This window comes from Pyxicephalus adspersus, chromosome 10, assembly GCF_032062135.1.
Source record: "Pyxicephalus adspersus chromosome 10, UCB_Pads_2.0, whole genome shotgun sequence".
Lineage (NCBI taxonomy): Eukaryota > Metazoa > Chordata > Amphibia > Anura > Pyxicephalidae > Pyxicephalus > Pyxicephalus adspersus.
In genome coordinates, this window is record NC_092867.1 from 32673969 (window position 1) to 32688730 (window position 14762).

At 37.1% G+C, this 14762-nt stretch overlaps 1 protein-coding gene across 4 annotated transcripts in view; it reads right to left on the minus strand.

The window, feature by feature from the left end:
- Window positions 1-14762, minus strand: part of LOC140340048 (uncharacterized) — a 115703-nt gene that overhangs the window by 31448 nt on the left and 69493 nt on the right. For 3 of the 4 annotated variants that reach the window (XM_072425021.1, XM_072425019.1, XM_072425020.1), the window contains one exon: window positions 14004-14063. The exons of the other annotated variant lie outside the window; for it this stretch is intronic. In XM_072425021.1, coding sequence (XP_072281122.1) covers window positions 14004-14063 — 60 coding nt within the window. The remainder of the gene's footprint in view (window positions 1-14003; window positions 14064-14762) is intronic. 4 annotated transcript variants of the gene reach the window in all.

Here is a 14762-nt window from a genome sequence, read left to right on the forward strand (position 1 = left end):
GCTACTGAATATAACAAAAGGAACAATAGAATTGTGTATCCATTTTCACTTACCCCTCTCTAATCTCTCATATATTAAATTCATTTTAATATTTCATACCAAAATAATACCATGTTGTCATAGCAATGCAGAGGGACAACGGCCATCAAATCATACGTAGGAAAACAGTGCCCAGTATTACGGGACATCTGCACCCTGTTTCTTCTTTTTGTCTTGTCAAGGTCAACATAATGCCCAAAATGCCCAGATGGTAGTCAAATTATATCTATAGTCATTTTTTAGTATTGACTGGAATACAAACTGGTTTATTGTTTTTTGTATTGATATGTCTTCTGGAGATTTTTACTCACATCCTGTCCCCAAGGCAAAACAGAAAGAAGAGAGAACTTCTATAAAGAAAGCCTCAACTGAACAGATGTCCCCATAGCAAGAGTATCCTTCCTGCAGAAGAAAAGAGTAATGACCTTATCAGCACACTGTTGTTGGAGTAGGGTTGGTGGCCACGTTGAATTGCTCATTTGCACCACAGAAATTAAGGCCACCGAATGGCAAAGCTTTCCGAGAGGGTGTCTTGATCAGAATGCTAGATGAACAGCTACCTAGCAGGTAAAACAGTTTTTAAATACATCAAATTAAAAAGAGTTGAAGCCCTTGTGTACACATGTAGGTCATGCACATACCCAAGAGATGCATATACAATACATATCACATGTAGGCCAGAGTAAGATAAAGAACAATACTAAAGTAATGCTAGGAATATACTGTTTATTTCATTAAATTAGAAAGTTTCTTTTTACATCAAAATGTTAAAACAAATAAAATGTATTAAAAATCCGATCTGTTCTCTTTTAAATATTTAATATAGGAATTTTATAAAAGAGAATTGAGAGAAAAGTCAAATTGATCTTTTTAAATCGAATCCAATCTATTAATAACATTGTATTTTTAGGAAAGGACGATCCATGTATTGATTGATTGATTATCATCTTTGAAATGGCAAAGTGAATATTTATATGTTCTATTACCAAGGAGAAAATAACTGGCTGTTCACGTGAGATTTTCCCGGTACTCTCTTAAGCAACTGATATTCATATCGTCAATGGAATGCAAAATACGTATGAAGATTAGCTGTGATATCAACAGGAATGTTCATTTTGTCTTATGCACTGGACGGAAACCCTGATTCAGGTGTTTTTTACGGGCACAATATTGTTTCATCATTTCCAGACACTTGATTTAATCTTGTGGGTTTGGGAGTGTCTATACAAGTTACTCATTGCCCACAGACTAACATTCATCCTCAATCTTTTCATAACCAGGCTGATCGGACAATGATAATCTGAAATTTCTGATGTTTCCTGCATGATAAATCTCTTCTCACCCTTTTTAAAACAACTCTTTGCAAACAAAGGGTAACACTTATCAATTCCCACAGATGGGAAGATTGCCCAAAAGTGCCAATTTTTACTGTTACAATAACAGTCTACAGACACTGTAATTGTAGTTATTATCCCAGTAGCTTTCATCCCCAAGTCTTTTTGGTTTGTCATTCTTTTTTTTTTCTTTTTCACAGTGTAGTAAAACAATAGGTACATATTATACCTAATTAGTTGCTGCTGTTGTGCATAGATCAGTGTCATATTGCTCGATTAAACAATGCAAGAATTTTCTCAATGTGAAACTGATTGCTGTGCATTGCTCTAACAGAGACACAGTTGGAATAAGAAAAGTGAAGAATGGTATAAAGACTTCAATCCATAAACCACAGACAGATGTAATGCTAGCATTTTACCTATGTTAAAATAACCATATGCAATAAACCAAGCCTATTTTTATCTTGTCCTTGCACACACCTCAATGTCAATTCAAGGGATGATATAGAGTAATGGTGCATACATGATTTACATTAGAAGAAAGGTCAGTACTTGGTACACTTTGCTTTTCCGACAACCAATAACTAATGATGCTCACATGATCTTTTTGCTGCTCTTGTGTATAACTGACACTAGCAATGTTGTGAAGGATTGGCTGTGCTAAGCACATAAAACCCAACATTCTTTGTTTACTATATTATTATTTAGCAAAAAATGTTCTTAGTCATATTTTGTTTTAATGTATTACATCTTCAGAAAAAGAATAACTAGATATTTGGCTGCTGTGGGTTTAGCACTTTGGGCCAGGGTATAGTCACTAGTATTCATTTGTTATACCAAGATATACATAGTAAATGATATTAAAACATGATTAAAACACATAAAATTTCTCCAGTTTCCTAAAATCCAGCTTGGTAAATTATAGACCAGCAGTGGTAACCCACTGCAACAATTATTGCACCAACCAGGTGTACAACATTGTTGCATACAAAAGTGCAGAAATAACATTGTGCGGACAAAATTTTTTGACCAAACAGGGGTTCCTCTAGCTTTCTTATAATAATTGAAAAGTTTATAATGTTATCCAGCCTTAAAAATTATGGTAATGTACCAACCCTAACACTGGACTTACAACTTGTGATTTTCTCTGGATGGTATTTTTAATCAATATGCTGCCACTGTAAGCCTTGACATGTCCAAATCCAGTCCCTGTGGATTCAGAAATAAAAAGGTAGCGGAATTTTGTCAGCAATAACTGGCAGGATCCACAAGGTTTATTGATCACACTGCAATGTGAAATAACAAAAGGCTATGTTTAATGGACAATGTTCTCCAATATATTATATTGTGATTTTTAGGTTTATACATATTTTAACGCATCAGGGCTATTGATTGATATTTCTATCTATAAGATCCTGACTGCCTTTGTAGAGATCAATAACGTTATTTTAAAGCCGCCAAATGTGAAAATAATAAAGCTTGCTTGTAGACTGTTTTTTGAAGTATTCATATAGAAATATGATTAAAGAAAACATGGCATTTATGAAATAGAGAATAGTCTAGTTAGTATTATTATTTTCCTAGATTCAAAGTACACAAATTATGATGTGGACCACGTCTTTTTGTATGAGATGGTTATCAAAGGTATAAAACTGCCTTATGGAGAGCCAAAGGCAAACGTACAAACAGGAGTCACCATCCTATTGATCCAATACTAAAAAATCAAGCTCGCACAACAACGCACAACAATCCAACTTTACAGAACCAACATTAAAAAAAGAAGGAAGAGTCTATTTGTTCAGCCATACAATTAGAAAAATTACATTCTTTGCGCATCTACTTTTTGAAAAGATTTAATAGTTGCAATTATTTTAATTACTGCAATGAGCACGCTCGGAATAAATGTGATTGTCAATAATGTGACAGTTTGCAACGATCCTGCCACAGGAGGGGTTAAATCTAATGAGTGTAGGTACACTTCTTAGGCAGGCAGCTGCTGGCCTGCTCATGAGTCTCAAGGCATCACTAGGAGGAAATACTAGGTAACAGCAATCCCTGCAATTATACCCATAGGCACGGATGGTCTGGAGTGCTACACAGTAACCATACAGAGAAATGCTATGAAACGAAAAGCTACAAGGGCCACAACAGGAGGAGGCATCCTGGGGTCATTTAAAGAGAAGTCAAGGATTAGGTCAGGAGGATTACGGACTATAAAAATATTGGAATTATTTTGACAAATACTATTAGTCTTATTTAATAAATAAGTACAAAGGGTAATGCTCATGGGCAATGTGCAGCAACCTATTTTGGCCAGACTGGTTGGTGTTCTAGGGGCATATAGTACCAACAAATCATTCTCTAGGACACTAAAACGCCTGGATTGAACACTGGCAGTGATGTCTGGCCATGTTACCTACTTTTTCCTCCACAGACATAAGCCTGAACACTAGGCGATCAGAAAGCACGGAACAATCTTTGGAGGAAAGCACATATAAGTTTAATTTACACTAAACGGTATAAATGTCTTTTATGTGCTATATTGCATCAAGAGATTGAGACATAATCCTGCACCCGTACAAAACATTGGTCAGACCACATCTGGAATATGCCGTCCAATTTTGGGCACTAGTTCACAAAAAATGACATTGTGGAATTGGAAAGAGTGCAGAGAAGGGCAACTAAACTAAAAAAAAGGCATGGAGTAACTCAGCTATGAGAAAAGACCAGCTGAACTGAATCTATTCTTCCTTGAGAAGAGACACATAAGGTGGATATGATGTATAAACGGTCCATATTGGGAACTCTCTTCCCAAAAATTCACTTTAGGATCATTACAAAGAACAAGAGGGCACTCTTTGCATCTGGAGGAAAAGAAGTTTAGGCTCTAGATAAGGAAGGGATTCTTCACTGTAAGGTCTGTGAAAATGTGGAATAGGGTCCCTCCGGAAGTAGTTTCAGCAACTACTATAGATTGCTTTAAGAAAAAGCTGGAGGTTTTTCTAGAAGCACAGAATATAACTAGGTATTAAGGCTTTAAAGTAAAGGTAGCAGTGACTGTTAATCCAGGGAACATCCGATTGCCTCGTGGAATCAGGAAGGAGTTTTTTTCCCCTGTTGAAGCAAATTGTACCAGGGTTTTTTTTTTACCTTCCTCTGGACCACATTTGTCCATAGGGTTTTAAATCTGGGATATATCTCTATTTCCCTAGTGGTTGAACTTGATGGACTTATGTCTTTTTTCAACGTGACCTACTATGTAACTATATATAACATTTGTTATATCTGTTTGAAAGTGCAAAAAAATTCCGGCAGAACTCTGGACACATCTAATGCCTGAAATACAATTAAACTAAAAAAAAAAAAACTATACACAGATACAGACTATGATATGAAGAAAACCAGTAAACAACTTTTTAAATAAGTATTACAGCTAAAAGGATGTAATAAATCACAGTCACATATATATTAATGCAGGACAATGATGGAGCACTTGGGTATAGCTTGGTTGACCAAATGATTTCCTGGATGTCTACAGCTAATTCTGTAAATCACAAAGAATAAAAAGTCGTGCTATCAATATATACAAACAATGCATTAGGAAACTACTCATGTTATATCGACATCGTCCAAATGCCATTCTGCCAGGATGTCTATACCACGATGATTCAACAAGCCTCTCAGCTTTGCCACTGGGACTGTAAATAGAAGGACTGACAGGCAAAGTGCTCACCTCCATGCCAACTCTTCCAGCCAAGAAATTCATGAACAGAAGCGTGAGTTGGCAAGAAGTGCCTGAACGGAGGCACTGCTTACGTAGGAGACAGTACTCTACCATCTGCACAGCATGCCTATAATAATCTCACTCACAAATATATATTACTTTTGATTATATCTGTTTAGTATTATTATGTCTCATGCAGTTTCAATACAATTAAAACTATTATAAATCTTAGTCTGAGAATTAGCAAAACTCCTCACCTAGCCACTCATATCTCATTTGAACTTTTACAAAAGTATCAGGTGGCCATACAAAGACTGTTCACACACCTCAAAGGCAAATTGGTGAATATAAATAAAATCAGGAACCAAAGTTCAACTGAAACAAATAGAGAAAACTGGTCAAATTGTTTTCTTTTGTGGTGTAAAATACTTTCCTCTGACTGCTGTGATTTCTGACTTATAAATAAAAGTTTTCAGTTGCTGGTTGGGCAGGTTGTTGATCTGCCAGTGAAGGTATATTTACATTCAAAAATTGATAAATTATTTTCAATGAAGTATAACATAAAACAGTAACAAAATGCAATAGCAAAATTTTGAATTGTTTGGCCAAAAAACAAACGGCATCTACCAATTGGCAACCCAACTGGACCTGCAGCATGTTAAGACCCCACAGATGTTTACTGGTATTATTCAAGGGTAGTGTATTAAATAATAGCCACGGACTGCCACTGTTTAGTTTACCCAATTATTAGGAGACTGGGCCAAAAAAACTGTACACACCCCACAGTGATTTGTGGCTCATAGATCACGGGGAGGGTGTCTTTTCACTGGACTGATCTTCCAACTGGTTTTGGCAAATGCTTTAAATCTTGGACCAAATTCATCCCTGGTTTGCTGGATCACCTTGGTCCACCTAAAATAGTCTACAGTCTTGGAAACCTTTAAATATTCAGGCCCAGTAAATTCGATTTTGCAGCGTTTTAGCCAGAAAGGAAGCAAAGCCTCGGGAACATGCAAGTAGTGCCTTTTGTAATCCCAATTTGGCTAATTAGTGGCAAGGACAGAATTTCTAAGATTACCTTTGTAGATCTAGAGGTCTCTTTGAAAAAGACTGAATTTGCTGAACTATACTCCAGACCACAGCACTATATATGTGGTTAGAAGGATCAACTTCTTTTCTGTTTTTAAGGATCTGTATAGGCATCATCCAAAAGTAACCACAAACCTACTTCTCCAACTGTAGAACAAGTCCCAACACTCATTGTTTCGTCTCCCATGCTGCTTTTATTATTACCTTTCATGGGCTTGTAAAATTCTTGCAGGGGCAACTGTTGGGAGCTCAGTATCTATTGGCTTGTTTCTGAAAACTACATTTCTCAGGAGCTTTTTACCTACACACAGTATGTAGGCAGGCAAGTGGGAGACAAGGCAGCAGCACTGTTTGGCTGGCAAATAAATCAATATATACTTGGGAAATGAAACAGAGGTGGGGGATAGGCAACAGAGGGGTTCTGTCTAGCACGCAGGGTCAACAATGCTGACTGGGATTTCAGAGTAGCAAACTTAGGATGTTGGCAGATCAACAGTTATTTTATGTACTTGCAGCATTTTAAAAGGATAACACATGATAAAATGTGCATGCATTGCAAGGACGTAGTGACTATTCACATACGTATGACTAAATATTGTCTCGTACTCAATAAACAAACTAAAAAAAAATCAAGTATCCAGGTTTCATTGCAGCATAATTACAAACCTGGACATTTGCAAGAACTGGCATAATACCACATGATGCTGGGTGTTCATTAAGACCTCATTGTACAGGGAAGATATAAAGTTGTATTTCTCACCGTGGCTATACAATAATCCACTTTACCGAGTATTTAAATCACAGAGTATTTAAGAAGAATTCAACAAAGCAACCAATGAGACTTTATGTAAGAGATACAAGTTAGGACATCAAACCGCGTGCATCTGGAAATTCCCTTTCCCAGCCATATGACTGTTCAAGAAGTAGTAGGGACAATATTTCCACTAAGCTTTTTAGACTATAAAAGGGCTGGGAGATATCAAGCTGGGACCACTTGCTGCAATCTATAAATGGCATATCATGAGATGACTCTGGATTCACATCACAAAGGGGAAAGTTTCAGCTGTTATTAAGGGCTGATTCACACAAGAATGTTTGCAATAAATCACATTGTGTTGGTGCGGGTTGACATGCTTTTAGATGCTTTTAAAACACTACTTATAAATTGAATTCAAAGGCAAAATGCAGGTCAGTGTGACCAAATTGCAGCATATAGGACTGTTTTTCAACTCCACTGCCAAAAATTACAAAACAATGGCATACTGAACAATGCAATACAATTCACATACAAGTACTCTATTTGAGTGTTAACTATTTGTCTCCAGTATAGCTTTCTTTTAACAGAAAGGTTTCTTCTCATTCAATGTAGTCGCGTGGCTAACTTAAAAAAAAAAACTATACTATGTACCAGTTGTATTGCAGAGAATGTATCATTAAAAAAACCCACATACAAAACATAAAAGCCACCAGTAATGGTGGGTGTTGGTGGTATTTTAGGTAATAAACATTTTTGAGCTAAAAAGCTACTTGCTCTGACCCAAAGATATGTAAGTCATGAAAGAATAGATGGGAGAATATCCCAGCTCTGGTTAGCACTTCCACACCCATCTGATGTCATTAGCTAAAATGGCGGCCTCTGAGCGAACACCCTGCACCACTACTATACCATTGCCATTGTGCATCTGTGGTTTTAATGGATTATGATTGGTGGTAATGAGATGGGGACAACAAAAATTTTAAAGATGTGCTATGGCAACTAGAATATTCAGGAACAGGATTCTACCAAAATGTGAAAAAATAACAAAAACAGCTGATTTTCCATTGCATCGGAGTTACAGAAAGGCAGCAGTGATAATCCTCTGACACAATATCTATTAACTGAGAGGATCATTTAAAATGTTACTCCGAAAAGGCGTTACGGCTGTAATACTAAGGATGGATATTACATATAGTTATACCAGCATCAATAAATAGCTCTAGAGGAGCTTCTCTAATCTTCGGACATGTTGAATACATAGAACATTTCCATTCCGCCTGTCATTTCATACAAGATACATTTTAATTTGGATTCATCGACATAAACCCCTTACTTACTTTCTAGACTCAATCCAAACCAAAAGGCACATTAACAAATAATGGTGATACACATAACAGCTTGCTACAAACAGGGGATTATTAGTGATACCAGACTTGTGTTTTGATTCTTTTGTCCATTGTCACAATGACCTTTTGGAAGTACTTTCTTTGTCCATTGGTTATAAGTGCCTGGTGGTATGAAAGTCAGAGCTTTGTAACCTAACCCATTCATATGAAACGAACATACTGATACGCTCTTCTTATAAAGAATCACTACCACTAATACCAATCATGTGGTTGATGTGATTTCCTGAGCCATGGTCTATGTAGAATTCTCTGTGATATCATTGTATAAACCCTAGTCAAGGGCTTGGCTGGGTGCAGGAATTCCAAACAATTGCTATGGAATTCCCCTGCATAACCATGATACAGCTGTTGTTAGTGAATCCAAGAAGGGACTGTATCTGGTTACCAGATACTACATTACAGAGGCAATGCGTCAAGGCAAATAACTTCCATTAGACTTTGTTAACTGTAGCATGGCCACTGACAAAAACCTATGAAAATATTACACAGTTGTGTCATCCTTGTGGTATATTTAACATATGGTCTCAGTATGGGGTTAATACTGTATCTGTACACTACAAAATGACTGTTAAATAGTAATGATGCAAAGTCAGCTACAGGAAACTCATTACATGTAAAAATGATGTATAAACACCTACCTGCTAAGTGTTTCTCATGTTCATCCAGAAGCTCCTGTAGTGCAATTGGCTGAACTGCTAGCTATGGTTTGCTATGGTTAGCTATGGCAGTCAATTAATATTATGGATTGTAAATTTAAAAACGTATATGGGTTGAGACATATGGGTTGAGTTATCAAAGTTTAGGCTGATCACTTAGCAAAGACAATTAATACTCTGCAAGTGATTTGTTACTTCGTTTAGTGAATCATGTTTTTTTTCTTCTTTTTTTTACATTTCTTGTTTATGTGTGAATGTTTGTGTGAATTTTCATTACATCTAAATGAATTATCCTTTGCAGAGTTAAAAGTTCACTTTGCTAAACAAATGCTTTGGTGACTCAACCCCACTGCTTTTACCCAAATTTAAAGCATCACCTAAATATTTTCTAAGAAAGAGAAGCCAACATAAACATATCAAATGAGACAGAAGTTACGACCACAATGGCAGGCAAAAATTAGGGGTATCAGGCAGAAATTAAAGTACATTTAGGTAGAGCAAGGAAAACTGAAAGATCGTCTTTAACAAAGTAGCAATATTCATTCTTCAATAGTATTGACAGTTCAATGAATAACCTTGAGGACATATCCTATGGATTAGTCTGGCACACATATTAAATAAATAAAAACCGCATCCTATTTGCAAATAATAGGATTTCAACATGGCCTGCCTAACATCCAATTACAATTATGGCCACCTACATCTTGACTAACTTCTCCTTTGGATAAATATTCTACAAAAGATATTTTTTGTACTCTGTAAGGCTACGTACACACGTTAGATTTTTGTCATTGGAAAGGATCTTTTGTGATTCTTACCAACTACAAAAGACTGAAAGATGCATGAATAAGTGCTGTACATACAGTGCCATTCTGCTTTATGGAGAGGGTAGGGGGGAGAAAGAGTGAGCAATACCGTGCTGCGCTCTCTCCCCCTCACTTGCATTACGAGCACTATTACTAGCACTAAAGCGATGATCAGATGAGAATCATCTGACGTGTGTATGTAGCCTATGTCCCAGCATTTTATATGTCAGAGGAAACTCATTCCTGCCAGTTCCCCACCAACTATCCCACCATGGTGGCCATGCAGATAAGATTTAGGCACATTTACCATCCAGGTGACAATGACTATACCCTGTAAGCAAGAAGGGTTTTGCAAATGTTAGAGTTTCATCCAATAGGCTCCCCCTTTGTTCATGTACCCTACCCGTTATGGGATTAGTTGGCTGATTTTAGCAACAGGAAATGTCGTTGAAAATGTGGAAAAATAAAATTTATTATAGAGATTTATTAAGTGTGCTAGGCTCATACCAATATGGATTTTAAAAAAATCCAATACATAGTCTAGTTTTTAAACAGGGAGTTTCTACAAGAGACTGTTTGCCTTCTGACTTTCTCTCCCTTTTGCTAACAGAGCACATAATGAGGGAAAAGCACGGGAAATTAATCACTGTTATGAACCATTCTATCTGACTCACAAATGAGCTACTAAGCTCTGTCTGCATCATTTTCCGCAAATAAACAGCTAAGAACAGATAGGTAAATCTGTTAAAATTGCCTGAAGCTTCACCTGAATATGTAATTACTGAATATTTATATAGCTCTCAGAGATGGGAGATCATGTGAGAACCAGTGTGATCTAGCAAATCTGGAATAGATTTCTGAAAACTAAATAGTTTGCTATTAGTGGCATATATTTTCAGTCCTGAACAAAATCAGTTGAAAGTTTGCTGGATCACATGGGTTCTCCCAGGATAGTTTTAATAAATTAGGCCCACTCTTAATATATTTGAAAATCAGTTTTCTTCAGTCTTTAACATGATATAGAAAAAATATTCACAAAATTTATTCAAAGACTTTAAAATTAAACAGATGATTATGCCCCTTAATATCCGTGATTATGTAGTCTTATAAGAAATTCTGCTGTTAAAGGGTGTCGTGCAACTTTTTTTTTCTTTCTTTAAAATGTAGGATCTACTATACAATAGCAGTGGAGACAAAAATCCCCAGACCTCTACTTCTTCAGTCAAAAGGTATTATACACAGAACAAGAGTTTACTGTATAGTACAGTGCCTGGGGAACAAAGAGCTAAAGGGCAACTTATGACAGGCCAACGGTTCAGAAGGTGACAGGTACAGAGTTTCCTAAATAAAAGTACAAAAACAGAAATTGAACAAAAAAATGAATAGGTTTTCCTTCAGCATAGCATGGGTGGATGGACTATAAGCTTTTAGATATGATAGTTTTCCCAGTAGGGAGATGCATCTCATGTACTCCTCAATAATAGAAGGATTTATTTCTTTCTTTCAGATTCCGTGGTTCCCAACTGCTGATAAACCAGGCAGTAATTAGGTACTTCCCTTTGGCAGTCTGTGATGCTAAGAAACACAGAGGGATGCCAATATTTATACTGGATGCTTGCATTACTGTACTTGTTAAGAGGCAATTACTGCACGGAAATCTCTCTCTATGGTTTCAAGTGTAACTAATAGCATAAATAGGCAGCATTTAGCACTTTGGCGACTTGTTGAAAAAATTAGTAAGCATAAAAAGAAACATAAAAGTCAAAGTCAGATAAAAGGAGGAGGATTTCCACATGTCCATCACTATGCCACCCTAGCTAAAGGCAGTGCATTACATGACGGCAATAGCAGTGATGGAATGTGACCAAAGGCAATCATAGACCTGCTGTTATCAATTTAATTCCATTTAAAGATGAAAATAAAGAAACAAAAGATTTAATTCAGGTCTGTATTCATTATACATAATTAGATATACATATATTTTAATGAAAACTGTTGGTGTCAGCCGCTTTCCGTTTTATATACAGCACAGGTCAGGATGGCATAGGGAGAAGCAGTACATGCAGCCAATAACTGTGCTGTAGTGCTTATGTATAAAACAAGGAACATACTGAGAACAGAATGACAGAGAAACTAACAAATCAGTGTGCTGTTTCTTCTTTCATTGTCCAATTACACTACTCTTGCTTTGCAGTAGTTAAGTAGTCCAAGGAAGGACAATCAGGGTACAGGGTGAACAGGAGACAGGGTAATGGGCACCCAGGGCTCACTGATGGGAAGGGTAGAGCTAATCTGACAAGTCCAGTGCCTTAGAAGTGTATTTTTGATTGAATAATAGACTTTATTCATCACAAAAACAAAAGTAATACAATCAGGGTACATTCATACATAGAATTGTGACAACCCAGCGCACAATACACTACATTACAATCCCCCCAACATACTCGCAAATAAATACATTTAATCCTGCCCACTGCGGAGTGATGCCTGACCTGAGGTTCAAGGCAATGGCCCGTCTCCCACGTCCTGCATGACCCGCCATACCCCAACGGATAACAAGCATGGTCTTTTTGTCCAACAAATCTACAATTCTAAAGAGCTCCCAGGCCCGAAACTTTAATTGAGCCCCTTAGAAGCGTTATTGCAGCACAAATTGCTAAAAGCTGGGTATGGGAGTACCAGAACACAGTACTGCAGTACGGCATAGCTCTAATGCATCAATAAGTTCATGGATAGCACTGCTGTCTATTTTGCCCATTAGTGAAAATGCTTACAATCGGCACCTGATCATTAGAACTAGAACATGAAGTAATTAATAGAAGAAGGTGGCATGGTCTATAAAATCACATATTCTTTAAATCATGTGGATGGCTGGGCGCATGCCATTTTCTTGGGTGACAGCAGGATGCACTATGGGAGGCAGAAGGAAAAAGGCCAATGAGCACAGTGGGAATTAAAGGATACGCTGCTAATGTCTTGCTGACAATTGATCAGTGTATATATTTAGCCATTTGGAGCTGGAGCTAACACTTCAGCCGCGTACACACGTGGAATTCTGGTTGTTGGAAAGGATCTTTTACGATCCTTTTCAACGATAAGAACTGCACGATGCATGAAAAAGTGCTGTACACACAGCACCATACTGCTCTATGGAGAGGGGAGGGGGAGAGCGATGGAGCGGCACCCTGCTGTGCGCTCTCCCCCTTCCCTTGCATTAGGATCGCTCATAGTTCATCGTCCGTGGATCCGCCAGGACAGATCCACGGACGATGAACGACGTGGGCTGTACACACGCCAGATTCTCGCCCGATATATCCGCCCTGAGCCGATTATCGGGCGAGAAAAATTTGACGTATGTACGTAGCTTTAACATGGTCACCTGCAAATTGTAATTGCTGCAATTTTATCTAACCCGAGAGGCTAAAAAATACAGATAAGGACTTTTGAAGAGTTAATAATAATTCACTGTTTAATACTATTTTGACTAGACAAATGTTCATGAAAAAACAATAGCAATTCCCTGTAATGTCAAGTATTCAGACAAATTCACCCATGGCTCTTCCTAACCATAGCAGACAAAAAAATCAATACATAAATGATTGGCATTGCTTCCACTTCCTGCTGATCCTGTGCCCTATTATCAATATATCCATAAACCATTTCTGATTCTGGCTTTTATAAATTATCCAAAAAAAAGGAAATAGAACATCATAAATATTATTACTATTGACAAACATGAGCCTTTTATTGCCCCTTATGTAATAATGTTGGATTGCTATTAAAGTGCAAATTATTTAACAACCTAGCAGATACTCAATGAATAGTTAATTTTATTGTTATATGAGTAGGAAACCTCTGACCTGTCTGCAGAAGTTGGATTCAGGTGCACCTGGGGGTTCTGCACAGCCAACAGGTAGTCTAGGATGAAAATGCCTAAAAGGACTTCTATGAAGTGGTAGTGTTGCAAGACAAAGCTGAATACTTCCATTGTAGGCAACATGTACAACATCTTCTCTGCTAATGTTTAAAAAGGATTTTGGGATTTCCCAGAGTATGTCTGCGTCACTAAGTACAGTACATAGGTATGTTAAATAATGGGCCAATCGTACTTTCAACAAGGTACCATTATCCTGATTCCTTCCCCCTTTGGCCTACAGGAACCAACCATCTTCTTTCACACATTTGTACTTACCGAGATCCCAGTGTTTCCCGGCAGCCACGGGTTCTTCTCATTGTTTATGTCCAGTAGTGCCTGATAAACAAAGTGAGGGTTTTTGAATGCAATGCTTTTATACCGAGGGCTTAATATTAATACATGAATATCCTTGTATACCAATGGGCCACCAAGATTAACATAAAATAAGGTCCATAAGACTTGTGGTCTTCTTGATGAATAACCAAGCTGATTGTGTGATCACAAATGTGGGTTTTAGGATGTGGCATCTACGGATAATGTAATGTAAGAAAGCTATCTCCTGTTATCCAGGATTTTTTTTTTCTTTTCTATATAGCTTAAAAATGAATATATTTTACAACTATGTCTGATGTTGGCCAAGGTTCAAAACTGATATTACTTGAGCACATTTCCCAGAGTGAGAAATACATTATAGAGGATGAGCTGATAGCTGGTAGTAGACAGAAGAAAGAAGGAAAGTGCACATAAACCCACAATGTGATGAAAGGTTAAAGATTTATGAATTGCAGACACACACACGGGACTAATACTTTAAAGGTATCACGATTTAAAAAAAAAAGGAAGAAAAATCATCACATCTGTGCTTTTGCCGTTGATCTAAAATTTCAGTTTATGGTACATTTATATTGACTTGTAATATTAGTCAGCATAGATATCTGTTATCACAAATTAAAGATGCATTGCATTTAAACATGAAACTGATAAGACAAAGTACGGATAGAGTTCTAATAACTCAGCCGCATCCCAAATTATGAG